The 22,298-nt window shown below is 50.7% G+C and overlaps 1 protein-coding gene across 2 annotated transcripts in view; it reads left to right on the top strand.

Moving 5' to 3' along the window:
* LOC146869630 (flotillin-1-like) overlaps positions 1 to 22,298 on the top strand; it is a 202,624-nt gene that overhangs the window by 115,447 nt on the left and 64,879 nt on the right. For both annotated transcript variants that reach the window (XM_085608949.1, XM_085608956.1), the window contains exon 9: positions 2,245 to 2,426. In XM_085608949.1, the coding sequence (XP_085465075.1) occupies positions 2,245 to 2,426 (182 nt within the window). The remainder of the gene's footprint in view (positions 1 to 2,244; positions 2,427 to 22,298) is intronic.

Here is a 22,298-nt window from a genome sequence, read left to right as displayed (position 1 = left end):
GTGGTGGATGCTGCGTGAAGGAGGTGGATGCTTCTTGAAGGAGGTGGATGTGTGAAGGAGGTGGATGGTGTGTGAAGGAGGTGGATGCGTGAAGGAGGTTGGATGTCGCATGAAGGAGGTGGATGTCGCGTGAAGGAGGTGGATGTCGAATGAATGAGGTGGATGCTGCGTGAAGGAGGTGGATGCTGCGTGAAGGAGGTGGATGCTGCGTGAAGGTGGTGGATGTCGCTTGAAGGAGGTGGATGTCGCGTGAAGGAGGTGGATGCTGCGTGAAGGAGGTGGATGGTGTGTGAAGGAGGTGGATGCGTGAAGGACGTTGGATGTCGCGTGAAGTAGGATGGATGTCGCGTGAAGGAGGTGGATGTCGAGTGAAGGAGGTGGATGCTGCGTGAAGGAGGTGGATGCTGCGTGAAGGAGGTGGATGCTGCGTGAAGGAGGTGGATGCTGCGTGAAGGTGGTGGATGCTTCTTGAAGGAGGTGGATGCTGCTTGAAGGAGGTGGATGCTGCTTGAAGGAGGTGGATGTCGCGTGAAGGAGGTGGATGTCGCGTGAAGGAGGTGGATGTCACGTGAAGGAGGTGGATGTCGCATGAAGGAGGTGGATGCATGAAGGAGGTGAATGGTGCGTGAAGGAGGTGGATGCGTGAAGGAGGTGGATGCGTGAAGGAGGTGGATGTCGCGTGAAGGAGGTGGATGTCGAGTGAAGGAGGTGGATGTCGAGTGAAGGAGGTGGATGTCGCGTGAAGGAGGTGGATGCTGCGTGAAGGAGGTGGATGCTGCGTGAAGGTGGTGGATGCTGCGTGTAGGAGGTGGATGCTTCTTGAAGGAGGTGGATGCTGCTTGAAGGAGGTGGATGTCGCTTGAAGGAGGTGGATGTCGCGTGAAGGAGGTGGATGCTGCGTGAAGGAGGTGCATGCTGCGTGAAGGAGGTGGATGTCGCGTGAAGGAGGTGATGCATAAAGGAGGTGAATGGTGCGGGAAGGAGGTGGGTGCGTGAAGGAGGTGGATGTCGCGTGAAGGAGGTGGATGCTGCGTGAAGGAGGTGGATGCTTCTTGAAGGAGGTGGATGCTTCTTGAAGGAGGTGGATGCTGCGTGAAGGAGGTGGATGTCGCTTGAAGGAGGTGGATGTCGCTTGAAGGAGGTGGATGTCGCTTGAAGGAGGTGGATGTCACGTGAAGGAGGTGGATGCTGCGTGAAGGAGGTGGATGTCGCGTGAAGGAGGTGGATGCATGAAAGAGGTGAATGGTGCGGGAATGAGGTGGATGCGTGAAGGAGGTGGATGTCGCGTGAAGGAGGTGGATGCTGCGTGAAGGAGGTGGATGCTGCGTGAAGGAGGTGATTGCTGCATGAGGGAGGGGGGATGCTGCGTGAAGGAGGTGGATGCTGCGTGAAGGAAGTGGATGCGTGCGTGAAGGAGGTGGATGCGGCGTGAAGGAGGTGGATGCGGCGTGAAGGAGGTGGATGCTGCATGAAGGAGGTGGATGTCGCGTGAAGGAGGTGGATGTCGCGTGAAGGAGGTGGATGCTGCGTGAAGGAGGTGGATGCTGTGTGAAGGAGGGGGATGCTGCATGAGGGAGGGGGATGCTGCGTGAAGGAGGTGGATGCTGCGTGAAGGAGGTGAATGCTGCGTGAAGGAGGTGGATGCTGGGTGAAGGAGGTGGATGCCACGTGAAGGAGGTGGATGCCGCGTGAAGGAGGTGGATGCGGCGTGAAGGAGGTGGATGCGGCGTGAAGGAGGTGGATGCGGCGTGAAGGAGGTGGATGCCGCGTGAAGGAGGTGGATGCTGCATGAAGGAGGTTGATGCTGCGTGAAGGAGGTGGATGCTGCTTGAAGGAGGTGGATGCTGCGTGAAGGAGGTGGATGCATGAAGGAGGTGGATGCATGAAGGAGGTGGATGCTGCTTGAAGGAGGTGGATGCTGCGTGAAGGAGGTGGATGCATGAAGGAGGTGGATGCATGAAGGAGGTGGATGCTGCGTGAAGGAGGTGGATGCTGCGTGAAGGACGTTAATGCTGCGTGAAGGAGGTGGATGTTGCGTGAAGGAGGTGGATGCTGCGTGAAGGAAGGGTATGCTGATGCGCAGACTGCATTCCTGGGTTCTCCTTGTCAAGTGTGTGATTGGTGGTGGTGTGTGGTTCCTATCCCGCTTCTCTCTGCTGTGAGAGGAGAGCAACATGAATGGGTAGAGTGAGGCTGAAGGTGATCTTCGACCCCACCTGACTCCTCCTGTCAATGCCCCCGCAGGTGGCGAAGACGAAGCAGAAGATCGAGGAGCAGAAGATGCAGGTGCAGGTGGTGGAGCGTACACAGCAGATCCAGCTGCAGGAGCAGGAGATCACCCGCAAGGAGAAGGAGCTGGAGGCACGCGTCATGAAGCCGGCCGAGGCCGAACGCTTCCGGCTGGAGAAGCTGGCTGAAGCTGAGAGGTAGAGACGGGAGGGAGGAGAGGTGGGTGAGGGGAGACATGACCTCAGAACATAAGATGGGCCGGGAGGTACATCATGTTTGAATCAGAGGTAGGTTTTTGGGGCAGTGGTTTCCAACAAACCAAACTCGACTGTGACAAATGTTTCCACTGCTTACTGTAGCGTCACCCACCCCTCTGAGCACAAATTCTTGAGCGGGCAGCCACCAACCCGCTCCTTGCGCATCTTGACCATGCAGGCAACCCCAGTCCGCCTGGTCTATGATGTGCCTACTTCCCTGCCTACTTCCCTGCACTGGCTTTGACCTGTCAGTTTCCTTTGACACCATTGGCAATTTAGCTCCACTAGAAACTCTCTTGCCCCATATGGGCCACTGGTAGTACTACACGATACCCATCATAGTGTCGTCAGCCAGATAGCGCAATAGATGTTGTTTCCCACCTAGGCATCTTCCTTCCAACTCAGCCTCAACCAAGAAAGTGTCTTCATTAATGGTGGCTACGTTCTGGCTTAGAACCTTGCTTGGCTCAACAGCGTGAGCCCGCTTACCTCCTCATAGACACTAATAGCCTTTCACAAAGCCTATCCATTAAACAACAAGTGAAGAGGAGCTCAGACAGCTGATTTCAGTTTGGGCGACCGTGGAACACCAACCTTTCTTCACCACTTCAAAGCAACTTACAGCCCATGACCATGGCTGTCCTTTTTGCACGCTGACATGACTAACGCAGTTCCAGCTAGCATTTCAGAAGCGTTGTTAGCACCACGTGCCACCCAGCACAAATGCACCACACTACTGGTAAAATTAACATTTCTAGAAGCAGCTGCATAACTCACTGCACCTAACTTTCAAGATTGAAAATCATAGGTAAGCATGCAAAAGTTGGCCTTCTCTTCTACTCAGAGCATGGAACTCTGGGCAGAGGTCAGGCAGACAAGATGGCCCCCATAATAGCAATAAAAGAAACACTGCTTTAAGAGAAACATGGGCAGTGTATTTGCACACACACTATCACTCTCTTTCAATTTTTTTCTCTCCACCTTTCTCTTAGTCTCTCAGTTTTTTATAAAATACACTCACATACTCTGGTAACTGGAAGAGAGAGTGCATTCTTGGAATGTAATCCATAACCATCCTCTAACGCCTGTCCTACAATCAGGAGATCAAAGAAGCGTATACTGCACGCAAATAGCGAGACCGTCCCATGGACGGGCAGAGAAGGGGCTTTGAACCCAGCATGTCAGACGAGAAGCGCAGTCTAAGTAATGCCACATTCCATGTAACAAAACAATTACTTGAAGCCAGCTCATTTGCAGGGGACAAAACAAGGTGTCGGATAGTTTGCAACGGCAAGAATGTTGCGAGACAGGTTCGGGTACAGAACTGACAGGGAGAAGTGGGGAGAAGAGGGGTGCCGTGATGATAGAGCACATGCTTATTCGGAGACCTCAGTTGTTGACAGCTCCTCTGACGTAGAGAGTTCAGAAGAATCTCAGTTCTGCATGTGGATATACGAGGTTAAGGGCAACCGCGTGTCCATGTCTCTAGGCTGTAAGCATGTCTGTTAACAGAGATAGTTGGGGGTCAAAGGAGGGGTCGTCTTTGCAGGAACACTTTGATTGGGCTAGCATTTAGTGTCCTTCTCATTCTGTTCAATATTTTACATGTTGTCCATTGTTAATTTTGTAATTGTTAATTTAACTTATAGTGTGCACAAAACACCATGGAAGGGGTATCTCAGCACAGACAGCTTATGAGCAAAGTGACAGACTGATCAAGCCCAAAATAAACGCTATTTTTAGAAATTCCCTAATGTTAAAGTAAACTGCACATTGGCGTATGTGACCTGGAGGTTTGTTCCACAAAAAGAGAGCTAAGTAAGAAAAAGGTCTTCCCCCAGAACGAGATTTGGAAATACGTGGAACTGAAAGCAAGGCTTTGTCACTGGATCTCAAAGCTCTGCGAGGACAATAGTGCGTAGCTGAAAGATAACTCTGGCCTTGCAAGGACTTGTAAGTCAGGCAGCAGACCTTAGAGATGATTCTTTTGCGAATCGGTAACCAGTGAAGCAAGCACAGCAGAGGTGCAGAGGCTTCCTTGCTGGAAGATTATAAATGAGACGTGCTGCCGTCTTTTGAACTACTTGGAATTTGCTTAATAAATCATCATTATCATCTTGTGATGGACATGATGCCGTACTTCATCCTGGTGTCCACTTGGCCAGGTTATGGTGAACAGAAGGCCAGTTCGCAGCTTAAAGACCAACAGCAGGTCAGCTGTTGACTTACCGGCCGTGCTTTGAGGGGTGCTGCAGTAGTCAATTGACATGGCATAAAACTCTCTACAATTCATTTCACCAGATGCCATGATGCAAACCATTTCAAGTCCTTGAAGGGTGGTCTGTAATCAAACCTGACTGTTGAAGGAATGTCAGAAGTTGAGACTATGTTCCTTATAGACAGAAGCACCATGCTAGGAACAGCCATGACTTAAGGGAACCTGGATAATTCATCTGTCATGACGAGAAGATCTTTACCAAAGCTGACTCGGCTACAGATTACTCGCAGCTGCTGCGACATTGACTCAAGTTCAACTAGACATTCCACAGCTCTGGAAAACCCGATGGGTACCAAGCACCTTCTCCAACAGGTTAGCTAAAAACAGAAGCCACATCTTCTGTCTGAAGAGTGTCTTGTTTGCTGCCATGTTTTGATAACCTTCATTAGTGAACTCCACCACTCGTTTACTCATGTTTTTGGAAATACCAAGGCTTTCCTGTGAGAGGAAAGTAGTTCATGGAAGCTACAGTACTCAGTCATTTTATTCCTTCTAGACATACTACCACTGGGTGCTAATCAGCTCAGCATTTGTTCAAATTGTGGGATCCTCGAGAGGTATGAATGAGGTCCACTTTGCTCATGGCCAGAGGGCGAGCATGCCTTGCTACATTTCTGAAGTATTGTTGAGCTACTGCAAGTTTCATTTGACCTTTTGCAGTAGTTGGCCATGCCCAGAGCATCCCCAAAGCATTGTCAGGAGCAGGCACCGAGGTGAGAGCTTCAACCTTTTCAGGGTCGTATGCTTGTGGAGAACAATTGTACATAAAACTTGAGCAAAAGTTTGCCAATGTCGCTTTCATCCTTGTGCATCATAAGGGCACTGCATACAGCTTACCAGTGTGCTATCATGATCTTCAATGCTTACTTCGTCATGATAGTGCAGATAGTCTGGAAAGCTTGTGACAATTCACTTGATCACTTCTTGGAAAACCTTTGCCGTGGAGGGCACCCCAAAGCAGTCATCTGTATGTAAAGGGCCCAAAGTCTGTGGCAAATGTGTCAATGCACCGGCAGGACTTTGCCAGCTAATGGCAGTCTTTGCCAACTCATGAATCATGTCCTCCATGTGGGAAGGCAGATGCCTCTCTCGCTGTATGGCCGGATTCGGGGGGTCTTCTACACACATGTGCAGATCTGTGCTTGTGTTTGGGTTGTTTTGGAACAATGTGCAAAACCGAAGATTTAGGCCCAAAATGTCTCCATCACCTGTGTAGATCGCCTGGGTCTACCTTTCAAACCACCACTTGAGTGATCTGCAGTTCTTGTCTTGGAGCGTGGCTGCCTTAATAGAAATCACCTCCCTCAGATGCGTTGGTGAGTTACAGGCTTTAACCATAGAGGAACCTTTCATTAAGGTCCAAGGGTGGCCCTTAAAACCAATCCCAGATTTGTACAAAAAGTCGTCTCACCATTTTATATTAATCTAACCATCGAGATGCCCTTCGTCTTCCTTCACCCAGACTCGATGGCTGGACCGGCTCTACACACAATAGACATTAAAAAGGGTGTTCCAGTATTACTGCAGAAGGAGCAAGTTATTTCGTAAGACAAACAACGCGTTATGGCTTTAATATAAATCTCACATGGGACACACCATCTGCAAGTCAGGTATTGCGAGATGGATTGTTAAATGCGTACAATCCCGTTATGCCGAAGACAAGCACACACTGTCTGTGCTTCGTAGAGCACATTCCGTACTCAAGAAGGGTGACATCCCTTTAGCAGACACCTGTAAAGCTACTACCTAGTTAACATCACATACCAAGCACTCTGTGTGGACATTCAAGCTCATCGAAAGGCTTTAGTTGTGCAGACTGTGTTAGAAACTTTGTTCCAAAGATCTGCATTATCTGCTTGGTACCCATCAGTTTGGGGCGAATCAGATTTACCGTCTATGTAGAGTGTGTGCATCAACAGCGACTTGTGCTACAAATGGAAAATGTGGAAACCAGCATTTACTTTTTGTCCTCTAACCATCTTTTCATGGTGCTGTTGTGGTGGAGATTCACGTGTCCACCTTCCTCCCTGGACGCCAGCAATGATCCCAGATGTTGTGATTTTGCCTTCAATGTACACAATGCACAGTACCCTGGTTATTGACAGTACATTCCACTTACACTGCTCACCCACTGAGAGAAAAAAAGTTGGAGATGTCTGAACCCATCTGTTAGACCCGGCTTCCTGGACACAAGGGCACTCAGGGGTTACTGCGCTCCAATCGCATCAAGTGAAGTCTTCCCCACTGGCGCCCTGGGGCCTCAGTACTAGTGGACCCAAAACTGGATAACCAAGTACTCCTCTCCAGCACTTAACTCTCTCAGGGTAGCAAGACAGAGCAGTCTAATGCTTACTCAAGGAGGAGATTTGCAGTTAGACATTCAGAATACAGTGCACACCGTACTACCAGCGGATAAAATTAATGTCCAGTCAGTTCTTTACTTTTTATAAAAGAAAAGTAGTGTAATACACACAAGAGAATTATACTACACATACAATTAGGATAAACAGTGAAAACTAGATGTCTCTATAACCCTCTGGGCCAGAGTTCTGACCCCAAACGGTATTATAGCACCTAGACACCAAGCACTGTAAAAACACAGTTGACATGAAGACACGCAATTAGCATTGCATCTTACAGACCATGTTACACAGGGCTGCTCTCATTCCCTAGAGCCTTGATATCAATCTTTGGATTGAAAGGATAAAGTTTCAACATATGATGTAAAGTCAAAGGTTCTTGATCAGCCCCATAACCCCCACCCAAAGCAACAGAAGTGCCCTCCCGCCCTGAGTGAGGACACAACTCTAGTGACGTCTGGGATCTGATCACAGGTGCCTGATGCATTGGCACAGTTTACTGGAGTACCACTAGTCCAGTAGCCTCTGGCTAGCTATAGGAGGGTAGTGCTGGACAGAGTGCCAGTTCACCCTGATAACCCAGATATCACAAAAAGAAAGGTGGGGGGCCTGTTTCACTGGCCTCTATTACCCAGCCGCAGCTTGTACAGGCTCCCATAGCTGAGGGGAGGGGTCTGGGCAAAGCGATCTCACCTTCAAGGCCTGGGATGAAGCTTCCCCTTCTCTGGCTCCCTTGATGTGCTGAAAGCTTCCTTTCCTCCTGTGCATCTGTCTGCAATTTCCTTGTTCAAAGCGCCCACTCAACAAGTCTCACAGAAACAGCTGGTCCTCTCCCATGCTGCTGATGCCCTGGATCCTCATCGAACTCCTGGCAGCAGAATCCATCCCTCATAGAGAAATCGTCCTCAAATTCCAGACGCAGTTAGCAAGTGCCTTATCTTTCGCGGCTGGCTTCCTCTGGACAGACCTGGTGTGAGCCGCCTCTTCAGTCATAGACCAGTCTTAAACAACACCTGAGCACTCAGGCCAGACTTTTATCACCTCAGATTGATAGGCTGATCCAGTCAGAGGGTCTGCTACTTTTGAATCCTGATTACACCTCCAATCACAATGCCTTCATGGTGTGTTCAATGCGTGACCAAAGCATGCACAGATGACCTACTGTCTTCCCTTGTACCAGCCCGTGATGTTCCCTAAAGAGGAATTTTAATTAACTCCAGACCAGAAGGCACTGACCAGTGGGGGAGGGTCCACTTAGCAGAGGTAGTGCAACTAAACCCAGATAAGAGCTGAGTGTCTACCCCGGCCCACCAGGCCTATCCAAGGAACTGGGAGGGGCACAAGGGAGCTGGGATTTCCAGCACGACAGCTTGCATTACACACGATGGCTTACTTCACCATTCTTCCCCAGTACACCCACTGGCTCTCAAACACAAGTCAGGTAGACAAAGGGAACAGGACCCCAGGCAAGGGATAGACTGCTCAGACTTGATCAGGAGGGTGGCTAGTGACCCACCCCTCCTGACTATAGATTTATTGCTGGCACTATCAGACTACCCCAGCCTGGGTAGAGAGGGCAGTAGCCACTCTCTGAAAAATAGGGATGCACTAGGCATGCCCCCTCGACCGCCGAGCCAATCTCTAGGGTCTCAATCCATGTCAACAGGACATGTATGATTGTCATGTTCACTGAGGTAGGGATCTAGAAACCATACAGTAGCTTTTGAGTGACTGGCCTGGAGATCAGCATAAGGCAGGGGAAGCTCTCTTTCCAGAGACATGCAGTAGACTTCTCGTCCCAACACCATCACTACATGGTAGGAGTAGTCGCATCATGGGAATCTACAGGGTAACATTTTCTTTTCACAACATTACCATCCAGTATTAGTTCAGTAAGGTTGTTATCATTGTCTGCGTCAGAGAGTGAACTGTTCCCACCGAGAACACTTTCATGATCATCTGGGCATGTGGATTTATCAAAATAGCTTCCCCCCACTGGATTGATCCCTGGATCTCTGACCTGAAATATGTTTAGGCATCAAACACACAAAAGGTGATGGGGGAATGCTTGCAATAACCATTGGCAAACGCTAGAGGTAGCCTTCCAACACCTTGTTCTTTTGCCACCTCAGATTATACCCAGCCATATGCAAATCAGTCCTGGTCCTCCTCCAATAGTTCAGTTCAAAACTCTTTATTTCGGCCACGTGGGCCATAACAGTACAATTCATCACACTGACGACATATGTCTAAAATAGTATAAATACATCCAATAGTACCTAAAAACATATAAAAATGTAAATCTATATAATTATACACGTGCTAATAAGAATAAAACATGTTATTGAAAATGAAATGTTAAAATGATTCCCCCAATACAGCCCAGATGGTCCAAGCAGAAATATAAGTCATCGAGGGAGAGAGCGACGGGGGTCTTTTTTGCGTGGCACCCACATTGCACCCAAAAAATTTGCAATAGAGATAACCATTGGCATGGAAGAGTCTGATCTAAAGATACAGAGGGCATCCTGGTAGATCCGTACACCTATTTGCCTACAAATCGATGCCAACAAATTGTGCCGGGGCGATAAGTAGCGTGGGCAAGCAAACATAACATGTGCTACACTTTCCTTCTGGTGGTCACATTTAGTACAAGAGCTACCTCTTTTACCCTTCCAGCCCAATGTAATTGATCTGAGGGGTAGAGTGCCTATATGAAACTTAAAATAAAGTTTTCGGTGCAGTGGAACCGTCACTACATCCCAGAATAATTCCTGCCCCCAGCATGACTTAATGTCCATGCAATCACTTGTTTGCTTGGCAGCGGCTGACTTCTGGACATCCTCACCCTCCACAAATGACCGATATTTCATTTTCATCTCAGTAATAGATGGAAAGACATATGTATTCTGTTGGTCCCACAAATCAGGGAGCCCTGACAAATACAGGGCTGACTTCATGTTTGAGAGCCATGGAATTGAATTGGTCTGCCTTCATAACGTTCTTTAAAGTGTCAGCATATTGAGCGAGCTCGGGAGTGATTCATAGGCGCCTCTGGCGAATTTTATGTGTGACCCTCGTAACTCCAAGATCACAGAACAGTGGGTATAACGGAATGTTGGCTGTAGGAGAGTAGTGTTAGAAGGCGACCTCAGAGGAGCCCGGAGGGGGCCCTGACTATCCTGAGACCAACCCTCGAGGTATCGTCGCCGGGCACTGGCGGGAGAATCCTCAGGGGAGGAATCTCGTATCTAGGATCGTACACTCGGCACCACACGACCAAGAGACACCACACCAGGAGTTCTTAAGAACAAATCTTTATCAGATCGGAGTTGTAGGATCTTTATGATCAGCAAGGCAAATATATACAAGTGGAGCGCGGGCTCACAGAGTCTTGGAGGGGGTAGGAGGTAGCGGGACAGTCTTTGGGGATATGGATCAAATGCAGGGGCGTACCCGGCGCACAGCTCACAATCCTCGAGCTGGGGGATACGCTTGTCGTCGTCGGGGTCCGGCGGGACCAAGAGAGTCTGTGGGAGCCGCGAGTCACTCAGCAGGGCTCAAGCACAAGTCGGAGGTCTTACGATCTTTTCGGGGAGTCGCGAGTCACTCAGCAGGGCTCAAGCACAGGTTCGGAGGTCTTACGATCTTCAGGGAGCCGCGAGTAACTCAGCAGGGTTCAAGCACAAGTTCGGAGGTCTTACGATCTTCAGGGAGCCGCGAGTCACTCAGCAGAGCTCAGGTGTTTCCAAAGGCGAATCTGCCGGACAGTCCCAGAGCACCCCTTGTTATAGGTCGACTCCTCTTTGATGTCCGGAGTCTGTGCAGGCAGGGGTCTTGTCACCTGGGGGTCGCTTGTCGGGGTTTCCTGCCATTGTCTTTTGATCCTTTCAGGGCCGGGTCGGGAGGAGTCCCAGACACCCAGCAGGCATGGAGCCAGCCCTTGTGGAGGCCGGCGGGCCGATCGAAACCCACCTTCCCAGGGGAGCTCAGAGGTGCGATGGAAACTGCTCCTCCCTCTCTCATCCCAATGGGAGCGGGATGTCCCCCAGCCGGAGGGGCGCCTCTAGGCCAGGGTCCCGCTGGGGCCGGGCGGCCATCATGGTGCATGAAGTGGGCACGCGGGCCCGGTGTGGCCGAAAAGAGGAAGGCCACGGACGGGGAAGTCCGGGTCGGGGGTGTGTGTGTTCTGGTGGGAAGGATCGGCTAGGCCTTGGGCTCGGGGGCTGCGTGAGGTGCATGGGTCAGGTTATGTGGTGCGGGGACAGGGATGGCTATGCTACGAGGCCGGGTCTAACACGCGTCCCCCCCAGCTGAAAGCCGGAGAGAACTACCCATCCTCTTGGGGGTTCTCTTCGCTGAGGCGGAAGAACCGGGAGAGGCCATCGGCGTTGGCGTGGTCAGTACCAGGGCGATGTTCCACGGTGAAATCCATCCCCTGGAGGGAGATTGACCACCGCAGTAGCTTGGGGTTTTCTCCTCGCATCTGCATGAGCCATCGCAAGGGGCGATGGTCGGTTTGGACCTTGAAATGGGTGCCGAACAGATAAGGGCGTAACTTCTTGAGGGCCCAGACTACGGCGACCGCCTCGCGCTCGATGGTGCTCCATCTCTGTTCTCTGGGCAGCAGCCTTCAGCTGAGGAAGGCTACGGGCTGATCTAGGCCTTGGTCATTCACCTGGGACAGGACGGCCCCAATTCCATGCTCGGAGGCGTCCGTTTGTACCACAAACTCCTTGGAGTAGTCGGGAGCCTGAAGGACGGGGGCTGTGCACATGGCCGTTTTTAGGGCATCGAACGCCTCTTGGCAGGCAGGGGTCCACTGCACTTTCTTGGGCTGTTTCTTGGACGTGAGTCCCGTGAGGGGACCAACTAGGCTGCCGTACCCCCGGATGAATCTCCGGTAGTAGCCCGTGAGGCCCAGAAAGGCTCGGACCTCCGTTTGGGTAGTCGGGGGTTCCCAGGCTAGGAGGGCGTCGATCTTGGGCTGTAGAGGGGCGACCTGGCCGCTTCCGACCTGGTGCCCCAGGTAGGTTACCGAACCTTGCCCAATCTGGCACTTGCTGGCTTTCACGGTGAGGCCTGCCTGGCGCAGGGCGGTTAGCACCCTCCGGAGGTGCTGGAGGTGCTCACTCCATTCGGAACTAAAAACTGCGATATCGTCTAGATAGGCAGCGCAGAATTTTTCCAGCCCGGCCAGGACTCTATTTACCAGTCGCTGGAAGGTGGCCGGGGCATTTTTCATCCCGAAGGGCATCACGCGAAAGCGATAGTGCCCATCCGGGGTGGAGAAGGCGGACCGCTCCTTGGCTCCTTCCGTGAGCGCAATTTGCCAGTAGCCGCAGGTGAGATCGAAGGTGCTGAGGAACCGAGCGGAATGGGGTGGGCATCGGCTCGGGTGACTTCATTGAGTCCCCGGTAGTCCACGCAGAAGCGGAGTTCTGGGGCGACACCGGGGGCAGCTGCTTTCGGGACCAGGACCACGGGGCTGGCCCAGGGACTGTCTGAGGGTTCGATCACTCCTAAGGTCAACATCTTCGAGACCTCGGCTTGAATGCAGGACCGGACCCGATCAGGGACTCGGTAGGCTCGGTGTTTCACCGGCGGGCTGTCTCCGGTGTCCACGTCATGGACACACCAGTCGGTGACTTGGGGGACCAGGGAGAAGAGTTCGGAAAACTGCCCTAGGAGCTGGCGGCAATCCTCACGTTGCTGGGAAGTGAGGGATGGGGAGAGGTTCACTCCCTCTACGGAGCCGTCCTTCTCTTTGGTGCACAGGAGATCAGGGAGGGGATCCGACTCTTCCTCGGCCCCGTCATCAGTGGCCAGCAGGTGGCTCAGCTCCGTCCGCACAAAGTGGGGCTTGAGGCGGTTCACGTGGAGGACCCGGAGGGGGTCCCGTGGTGACTGGACGTCCACCAAGTACGTGACCTGGCTCTTCCGCTCAACCACTTTGAAGGGCCCGGTCCATTTATCCTGGAGGGCGCAGGGTTTCACGGGGGCCATGACCCATACCTGCTGGCCCGGCTGGAACTCGACCAGAGTGGCATTCTGGTCGTACCAGCGCTTCATCTCTTCCTGGCTCGCCTCCAGGTTGGCCTCGGCCATCTCTCGGAACTTCCTAGTCTGGTTTCGGAGGGTCAGGACGTATCGGAACACATCTCGGGGGTGGCCTCAGTGCGCCGCCTCCCACCCTTCTTTGACCAGGCTGAGGGGCCCCCGGACGGGGTGCCCGTAGAGTAACTCAAAAGGGCTGAACCCCAAGGATTTCTGGGGAACTTCTCGGTAGGCGAACAGGAGGCAGGGGAGCAGGACGTCCCACTTACGCCGGAGGGGCTCTTCCAGGCCCGCGATCATCCCTTTACGAGTCCGGTTAAACCGCTCTACCAGGCCGTTTCCTTGGGGGTGGTACGGGGTGGTGAATTTATAGAACACTCCGCATTGTTGCCACAAGGACGTCATGTATCTGGAGATGAAGTTCGTACCGCGATCGCTCACGACCTCGCGGGGAAAACCCACACGGGAAAAGATTCCCATCAACGCCCGGCCCACCACGGGGGCTGTGACGGTGCGCAGGGGTATGGCTTCAGGGTATCGGGTGGCATGATCCACCAGGACGAGGATAAAGCGGTGCCCTTGGGAGGTTGGGGGGTCCAGAGGCCCCACGATGTCGATCCCGACCCGTTCAAAAGGGGTACTGACGACAGGGAAGGGTTGGAGGGGAACCTTGCGCTTTCCACCGCTCTTCCCACTGGCCTGGCACGTGGGACAGAACTTGCAGTGGGCTTCTACATCTGCTTTCATTCTGGGCCAGTAGAAGTGAGTCACGAGGCGACTGTAGGTTTTGTCCTGGCCCAAGTGGCCTGAGAGGGGAACGTCGTGATCCAAGCCCAGAAGGAGGTCTGGGAAGCGTAGGGGTACCACTAGCACCCGGGCGGATCCTAGCTCCACCGCCTTCTGCTCGCTGTACAAAAGGTCATTCTCCCAATACACCCGGTGCGTTCCAGTTTGGTCGCCCACGGCCTGGGCCTCTGCCTGTTGCCGGGGCCCGACCAGGGAAGGACAGGTAGCCTGTTCTCGGCAGAACTCCTCTCGGGAGGGGCCCCCCTCGTGGCGCCACTGGGCCAATTCGGGCAGATCGCCTAACTCGGTGACCTGTGCGGAGTCGGAAGGTGGGGGTTCGTCACTGGCGACCGACCCTCCTCGGCGGGGACCATCCTGTCTTCAGTGGTCGGGGCGTCGTCGACTTCCCCCAGGGGGGTCAGTCGGGCCGCCATGGATCGGGTGGTGGCGCACACCCACTCAGGGAGACCCATCATCCCTAGGTGGGTCTTGCGCTCGACTTGTTTCCAGGGGGAACTTTCCAGGTCGTTCCCCAGGAGACAGTCGACTGGCTGGGAGGTTCTCACTGCAACTTTCAGTTTACCGACCACCCCTCCCCATTCAAAAGGCACCAGGGCTACCTTACACAGACTTTCCGTATTGTCAGCGGAAATGACCGGGCAAAAGACGTTGGGGAGGACCTGGTCTTCGTTGACCAAATGACTGAGGACACCGGTGATGCTGGCCCCTGTGTCACGAAGGGCTTCTACTTGGTGGCCATTGATCGTTACGAGCTGCCCATATTTCTTTGTGTTGGAGGGCAGGAGGCTTTCAGGGATCATTTCTCTATCTCCTAAGGATACTAGGGCCATGGCTGCCGGTTCCCACTCTACGGTCTCCTCAACCTCCTCCCCCAGTGCTACATTGGCTATCTGTCTAGCGGGGGGTGCTGCCTGGGTGATGTGTGGGGCCATGGGGCATTCAGGGTCGTTGGCGTAATGCCCGGGCTTCTGACAACGGAAACAAGTGATGGTCACCCGGTGCCCCCGCCTCAGGGGGGGGCCGGATACAGCTGGTGGGGGTGCCGGGAAAGGCGGAGGTTGGGTTTTCGGGGGACTGGACTGGGACTCTCTCTGCCCTCCCTGGTTCCCCCCCCCTCTCTGGCGGGGTGGTCCCTGACTGGCTCGGGGGTACTCTCCTACAGGGCCCCGGGAGACCCGGGTGTTGGTCCAGCGATCCGCCTCGACAGCCAGCTTTCTCGGATCCGTGAGCTTGCTGTCGAGCAGATGCTGGCGCAGTGCCACAAAGCAGTTCGCAGCCAGGTGTTCCCACAACATAAGGTCGGTTAGTTCTTCTAGGGTGGTTACCTTGCTGCCCTTGATCCACCCATCGAATGCGCGGCTGAAGAAGTTTACATACTCCACCCAGGTGGTGCCCGGGATCTTCCTGCAGTCCCGGAACCGCTGGCGGTACATCTCCGGGGTGAGGCCGTACCTTGTGAGGAGGGCCTCTTTCATGTGGTCGTAGGTGGTCTGCATGGAGGTTGATAGGTCGAGCAGGGTGTCTCTCCCCTCGCTCAGGAATCGTCCCCACAACCCGGCCCCCCAATCCTTCTGCGGGACCCGATGGGAGGTCATGGCGACCTCGTAGGCCCTGAACCACTGTTGAATGTCATCGTTTTTGTAATATTCTTTGACCACATCCTTGGGGATGTGGACCTTCTGCTCCGCCGGGGAGGCCGCCTCGCGGTTCCCCGGGGGCCGCGCTTCTTTGCTTTTTGCTTTTAGCTCCATTTCCTTCAAGCTGCATTCGTGCTCAAGTTGAAGTCTCCTTCCTTCGTGTTCCCGTTGGAGTTTCTTCTCTTCTAGTTCTCCTTGCACCCGCATCTGTTCCACTGCTAGCTTTTTCTCGGCTAATTTCAACTCACCCTCGATTTTGAGTTTGGCTAATTCGAGTTCGTGATGGCGACTTCTTTCTCTGTCTTTTACACAAAGAAATCCCGGCACTCTAAAGTCACGTATGTTATTCTTATCGGTTATTAGCCAAAGAAACGGAGAACAAAATATTAATAATGAGAAACTGGCTACGGAACAGATTAGGTCCTCACAGAAATGTATGACAAAGAATAATTTAATTCAAAATTTTACAAAAAGGAAAGTCATAGTCATGAACACAGATCAGAACTCCCTAGTACATTTAGTTCTAGTTGTTAGTTCGTGGATAGGAGACTTATATTCTCCAAATCTTGATCCAAATGGATGATAGCCGACACGTGTTTCGTCACATATAGTGACTTCCTCAGGGCTGCAGAGAGAATGTCAAGATCTTAATTTGACTGGACAAAATTAATGTTTAGATTTACACATTAGTCATTTTGTTCTTTCTGTTCTTACAAGATTTTTTGTACTAAAGAATAAAAAATATAAGAATTCACAAGATAAAGAATGGGAAAAGAGAGAAAAAGAAGTGAATATAAGCAAAAAGAAGTGCTGACAAAGAAACAAAGGAAAAAAGTGATGTAGAGAACGGAGTAGTGAAAAGAGAAGTATTATTTGTCCCATCACCATATCAGGCGTGCGGAGAGTAGGTCATTGATCAGGAGTTATTTGCAATAGAGTCCGAATATCCAAGGTGAGATATAAGTACTAACCTTTGATTATAAGTCTGGAAAACACTTTAAATGTCAAACATGCAATTATGCTTCTGCCAGACGAAATATTGATTGTAGGATATTTCAAAAACGCGCTCAGAGGTGCGAAAAGATTCTGTAAAGAAGATCTGATAGAGAGCAGAAGATTGGAAATAGGCAATGGACAGAAACACACTATTATTATTGAAATGTAAATAAGGTCAAAAAGTAATTTAAACAAATTAAAAGAATGGGTGTGTACCCGTGATTGTTGCCCTTGTGGTAGTTCAGAAAAGCTGTTTAAATCACAAGGAAAGCTCCTGATGTCTGTACCACTTGTGTTGAGAAATAAGGAGTCTCCACCAATAATTTCTAATAATAATAAAAGACAGCAAAAGAATATTATTTTAATATATTAGAGAAAAGACTAAGTTGGTCTGAGGCTTAGAAATCTTAAGTGCTATACCTATTGTTTAGGAAAGATCGACCAAGGGTAAAATATCCATAATTGTTGCCCTTGTAATCATTTGGGAAAGTTGTTTAAATCACAGTGGATGGTCCTGGTGTCTTTACGGCTTATTTTGAAGAAAAACGGGTCTCCACCAATATTTTCTAGTAATAACAGAAGACAACGTAAGCAAGCATGAACAAAAGGCTCGGTTAGTCTAAGGCTTAAAAGTGTTAAGTACAATACCTATTGTTTAGGAATGGTGGACCATATTGTAAATCCTATTTCTAATAGTAAGCCGATATGACGGTCTTCGTGTTGTCCTCTAAATAGTAGTTCCTAAATAGAAAAAATGGATAGTGGGAAAGTAAATTCTCCAAACAATATGTTTTTTTTCCGGTAAAATCGCAGTATTAAAAGCCTTCTTACTTAATATATTTGTTGGCTCCGCCATGCTAAGTGAAGTAAAAAACCGGCTCTGGTAAGCCCTAAAAGAGACATTACAAACGAAAACGTGTTTTTTAAGAAGGACAAGAAGGCAATTAGTTATAAAAACATGACATGCCGAACGTAACGTAGTTAAAAATAGTGTGGACATCAATTAGGATAGAAATGAACATAACGATATAAAGTAAATGCCAAAGACTAAAAATTATGTCAGCACAGTTATAGATGTATAATGGGCTATAGTATTAAACAGTGGTATTTTTAAAAAAAAGAAAATTGCGAAAAAGTTTTTAGTTAGGCTTCAAAGAGGGGGCGATTCACAATTGTGTTCAAATATGAGTTTTGCGAAGACAAAAGGTATTAAAGCCTCATAGGGCTTGAAATCCCATGCAAAAGTTAGTCCTGGGATATATTAATTCTCCTAACTTAGTCGTCCCAGGACTAACTTTTAGTTTAATACTATAGCCCATTATACATCTATAACTGTGCTGACATAGTTTTTGAAATATCCTACAATCAATATTTCGTCTGGCAGAAGCATAATTGCATGTTTGACATTTAAAGTGTTTTCCAGACTTATAATCAAAGGTTAGTACTTATATCTCACCTTGGATATTCGGACTCTATTGCAAATAATTCCTGATCAATGACCTACTCTCCGCACGCCTGATATGGTGATGGGACAAATAATACTTCTCTTTTCACTACTCCGTTCTCTACATCACTTTTTTCCTTTGTTTCTTTGTCAGCACTTCTTTTTGCTTATATTCACTTCTTTTTCTCTCTTTTCCCATTCTTTATCTTGTGAATTCTTATATTTGTTATTCTTTAGTACAAAAAATCTTGTAAGAACAGAAAGAACAAAATGACTAATGTGTAAATCTAAACATTAATTTTGTCCAGTCAAATTAAGATCTTGACATTCTCTCTGCAGCCCTGAGGAAGTCACTATATGTGACGAAACACATGTTGGCTGTCATCCATTTGGATCAAGATTTGGAGAATATAAGTCTCCTATCCACGAACTAACAACTAGAACTAAATGTACTAGGGAGTTCTGATCTGTGTTCATGACTATGACTTTCCTTTTTGTAAAATTTTGAATTAAATTATTCTTTGTCATACATTTCTGTGAGGACCTAATCTGTTCCGTAGCCAGTTTCTCATTATTAATATTTTGTTCTCCGTTTCTTTGGCTAATAACCGATAAGAATAACATATGTGACTTTAGAGTGCCGGGATTTCTTTGTGTAAAAAACTTGTTCATCACGGGGATTGCTTGCATGATCCGTGTATTTTAGCACCTAGGTAGTAGGGTGCTTTCTTATCCCGAGTGGCACCATAAACTTATCTTGTTATCGATTTTATTGTTTTTTCTGACAACTATTACTGTACACCCAATTTGATTCTAATAATTGTCTTGATGTGCACCCTCAGATACATTACTACCTCATTCTCTTGTTGATGACACTTCTTTCTCTGTCTGCGAGTTCCTCCGGGGATAGGCCCCCGTCTGGTACGAAGCTTCGCACCTGGTTGCTGCTGCGTTCTCCTTGGGAGGGTCCAGCTTCGTCGTGGGGCTCCACCGCTCCTTCTGGGCGGGGGGCTCCAGAATCCACCCAAGCTTTCAGTGCCTTCTGCATATCTTCTTTGGTGTTGAGACCAGTGGTAGCGATTTTGAGTTCTTTGCAGAATTGCTTCAGTTCTCTGTGTGTGTACTCCTCCAGTTGTTCCACCTGGAACACGGTACTGGTGTCGTTTTCTGTGAGTACCACGGCGTTTCCTTCTGCCATCTTTGTCGGTAGTGCATCAGCCGTTCACGGTACGATCTCTAGATTATGGGCCCGAATCCCGTCGCTTGCCACCAATGTTAGAAGGCGACCTCAGAGGAGCCCGGAGGGGGCCCTGACTATCCTGAGACCAACCCTCGAGGTATCGTCGCCGGGCACTGGCGGGAGACTCCTCAGGGGAGGAATCTCGTATCTAGGATCGTACACTCGGCACCACACGACAAAGAGACACCACACCGGGAGTTCTTAAGAACAAATCTTTATCAGATCGGAGTTGTAGGATCTTTATGATCAGCAAGCCAAATATATACAAGTGGAGCGCGGGCTCACAGAGTCTTGGAGGGGGTAGGAGGTAGCGGGACAGTCTTTGGGGATATGGATCAAATGCAGGGGCGTACCCGGCGCACAGCTCACAATCCTCGAGCTGGGGGATACGCTTGTCGTCGTCGGGGTCCGGCGGGACCAAGAGAGTCTGTGGGAGCCGCGAGTCACTCAGCAGGGCTCAAGCACAAGTCGGAGGTCTTACGATCTTTTCGGGGAGCCGCGAGTCACTCAGCAGGGCTCAAGCACAGGTTCGGAGGTCTTACGATCTTCAGGGAGCCGCGAGTCACTCAGCAGGGCTCAAGCACAAGTTCGGAGGTCTTACGATCTTCAGGGAGCCGCGAGTCACTCAGCAGGGCTCAGGTGTTTCCAAAGGCGAATCTGCCGGACAGTCCCAGAGCACCCCTTGTTATAGGACGACTCCTCTTTGATGTCCGGAGTCTGTGCAGGCAGGGGTCTTGTCACCTGGGGGTCGCTTGTCGGGGTTTCCTGCCATTGTCTTTTGATCCTTTCAGGGCCGGGTCGGGAGGAGTCCCAGACACCCAGCAGGTGTGGAGCCAGCCCTCGGGGAGGCCGGCGGGCCGATCGAAACCCACCTTCCCAGGGGAGCTCAGAGGTGCGATGGAAACTGCTCCTCCCTCTCATCCCTCTCATCCCAATGGGAGTGCGACGTCCCCCAGCCGGAGTGGCGCCTCTAGGCCAGGGTCGCGCTGGGGCCGGGCGGCCATCATGGTGCATGAAGTGGGCACGCGGGCCCGGTGTGGCCGAAAAGAGGAAGGCCACGGACGGGGAAGTCCGGGTCGGGGGTGTGTGTGTTTTGGTGGGAAGGATCGGCTAGGCCGTGGGCTCGGGGGCTGCGTGAGGTGCATGGGTCAGGTTATGTGGTGCGGGGACAGGGATGGCTATGCTACGAGGCCGGGTCTAACAAGTAGGATCTGCTTCACACGGGTACCCCCACTTTTTGCTGGTGTTTCACTGTTTTTCGACCTTAGTCTGGCTGTGGCCCTGCTAATCAGGACCACAGCTTAGCTGCTTCCTCTCTAAAATGGTTTCCATGTACATTAGGTACATTTCTAATTGGATTCTGGAGTGCCTTATAATCCCCTAGTATATGGTATACTATGTACCTAGGGCATAGGTACCTCAGAGGCCTACCAGGGGCTGAAGCATGACACCATGGCACCACATGGCACCACAGGTCTGCTAATGCAGCCTGGGTAAGGTGGTGCTTGCACCCCTTACAGTGATATAGGCTACCTATATCACTACCATTGCACACACATATAAAACCTTTAAGTCACTCCTATGGCAGGCCTTAACAATCCTGAAGGCAGAGTGCTTGGTTTTTATGTGAGAGGGTGCCCCTGCATGAGCAGAGCCCCTCTGCCACGTTCGGAGTACCTCCTCTGATGCTGTTTGTGGTGCAGCCTGACCATATACTCTTAAGTGCATTATAACCTCGCGGTAAATGCTAACTTTGGGATGGCTGCACGGAAACATGTTGTGTTTTGTTTCAAACGCTTTGGAATACTACCCCCCCCCGCCAGATCTGGCGGCGGGGGTAGCATTCCATTCTTCTAGAGGGAGAGACATGTTCACACTGGTCTAACCCGGTAGGACTTTCTACAGCCCTTTAAATTATTAGCGCCTCAGCTGTGGAACAAATTGCCTGTGTCCCTGCGCAGCACCCCTAACCTGTTGGCCTTTAGGAAGGGGCTTAAAACTTGGCTTTTCACTTCTTAGTTTCAGGTCCTATCCGGTTTCCTCTTTTTTTGTTTTTGTTCATTTTTCCTGTTGTGTTTTGAGATTAGTGTGCAATTCAAAGCGTCGGGACACTCTTTCGAGTAGCCGCACGCTATACAAAAAACCTGTATAACATAACATAACATAACATAACATCACAAAATGGATGCCTCTGCCACAGACACAGGTCTGGCCTCCTAATGCTGACCGAAACTCCGGCAGGGGAGGCGTGGACAATAGGTTTCCTGTCCCAGGGAGGTGTAACCACCTCCCCAGACAGGCAAATGTGTATTGGGTCTGGGCGGGAGCAATCTCTGGTGCTTTGAAGTCCTGCACTGGGGGCACACTTGGTGTCCCTGTGCATAGTCCAGTTCAAACCAGTTGCAGCGGCTACCTGCCCCTGCTCTGGCGCGAAACTGGACAAAAGAAATTGGTGTAACCACCCCTCTTTCCAAACCCTCCCATAGGTGGGTCCCTAGAGTATGTCCAACCCCCAAACTTTGTATAAGTATTGGAACCCAGTCCATGCGACTTTAGATTACCCTGGACGAAACTCTGCAACATATATCCTGAACCTTCTACATTCTATTTCAACTAGAAGACTGAAGAAATCTCCCTTGGGTCAAGGAGTGACTCGCCTGCTTGGCAGGCACCAAAGAAGCAACTGACCGGTCTGCATTGCTGAAGCTTCCGCCGGACGCCGAAGTCTTTGCATCACCAGAGGTGGATTTCCAGACTTCCCCGAGGCTACCCTGAGTCCACAGAAAAGCTGAGGCCCGTGGCTATCATGGGTGATGTGGAACCATGACCCCTGGACACCGTGACCTTTTGCAGCAACACTATCTTCCTGGTCCTCCTCGAAGTTGTGCTTTGGGCTCCCAGTAGCCCCAGCCTTGAGCACCTCCTGCACTGAAGATTGTTGGCCTCCACTCCACGAGTGACCCGTGGGCCAGCTTCAAGTGCGACCGCTCGAG

Source organism: Triturus cristatus, chromosome 1_1 (genome assembly GCF_964204655.1).
Source record: "Triturus cristatus chromosome 1_1, aTriCri1.1, whole genome shotgun sequence".
NCBI lineage: Eukaryota > Metazoa > Chordata > Amphibia > Caudata > Salamandridae > Triturus > Triturus cristatus.
This window is presented reverse-complemented; position numbering and strand designations above follow the sequence as displayed.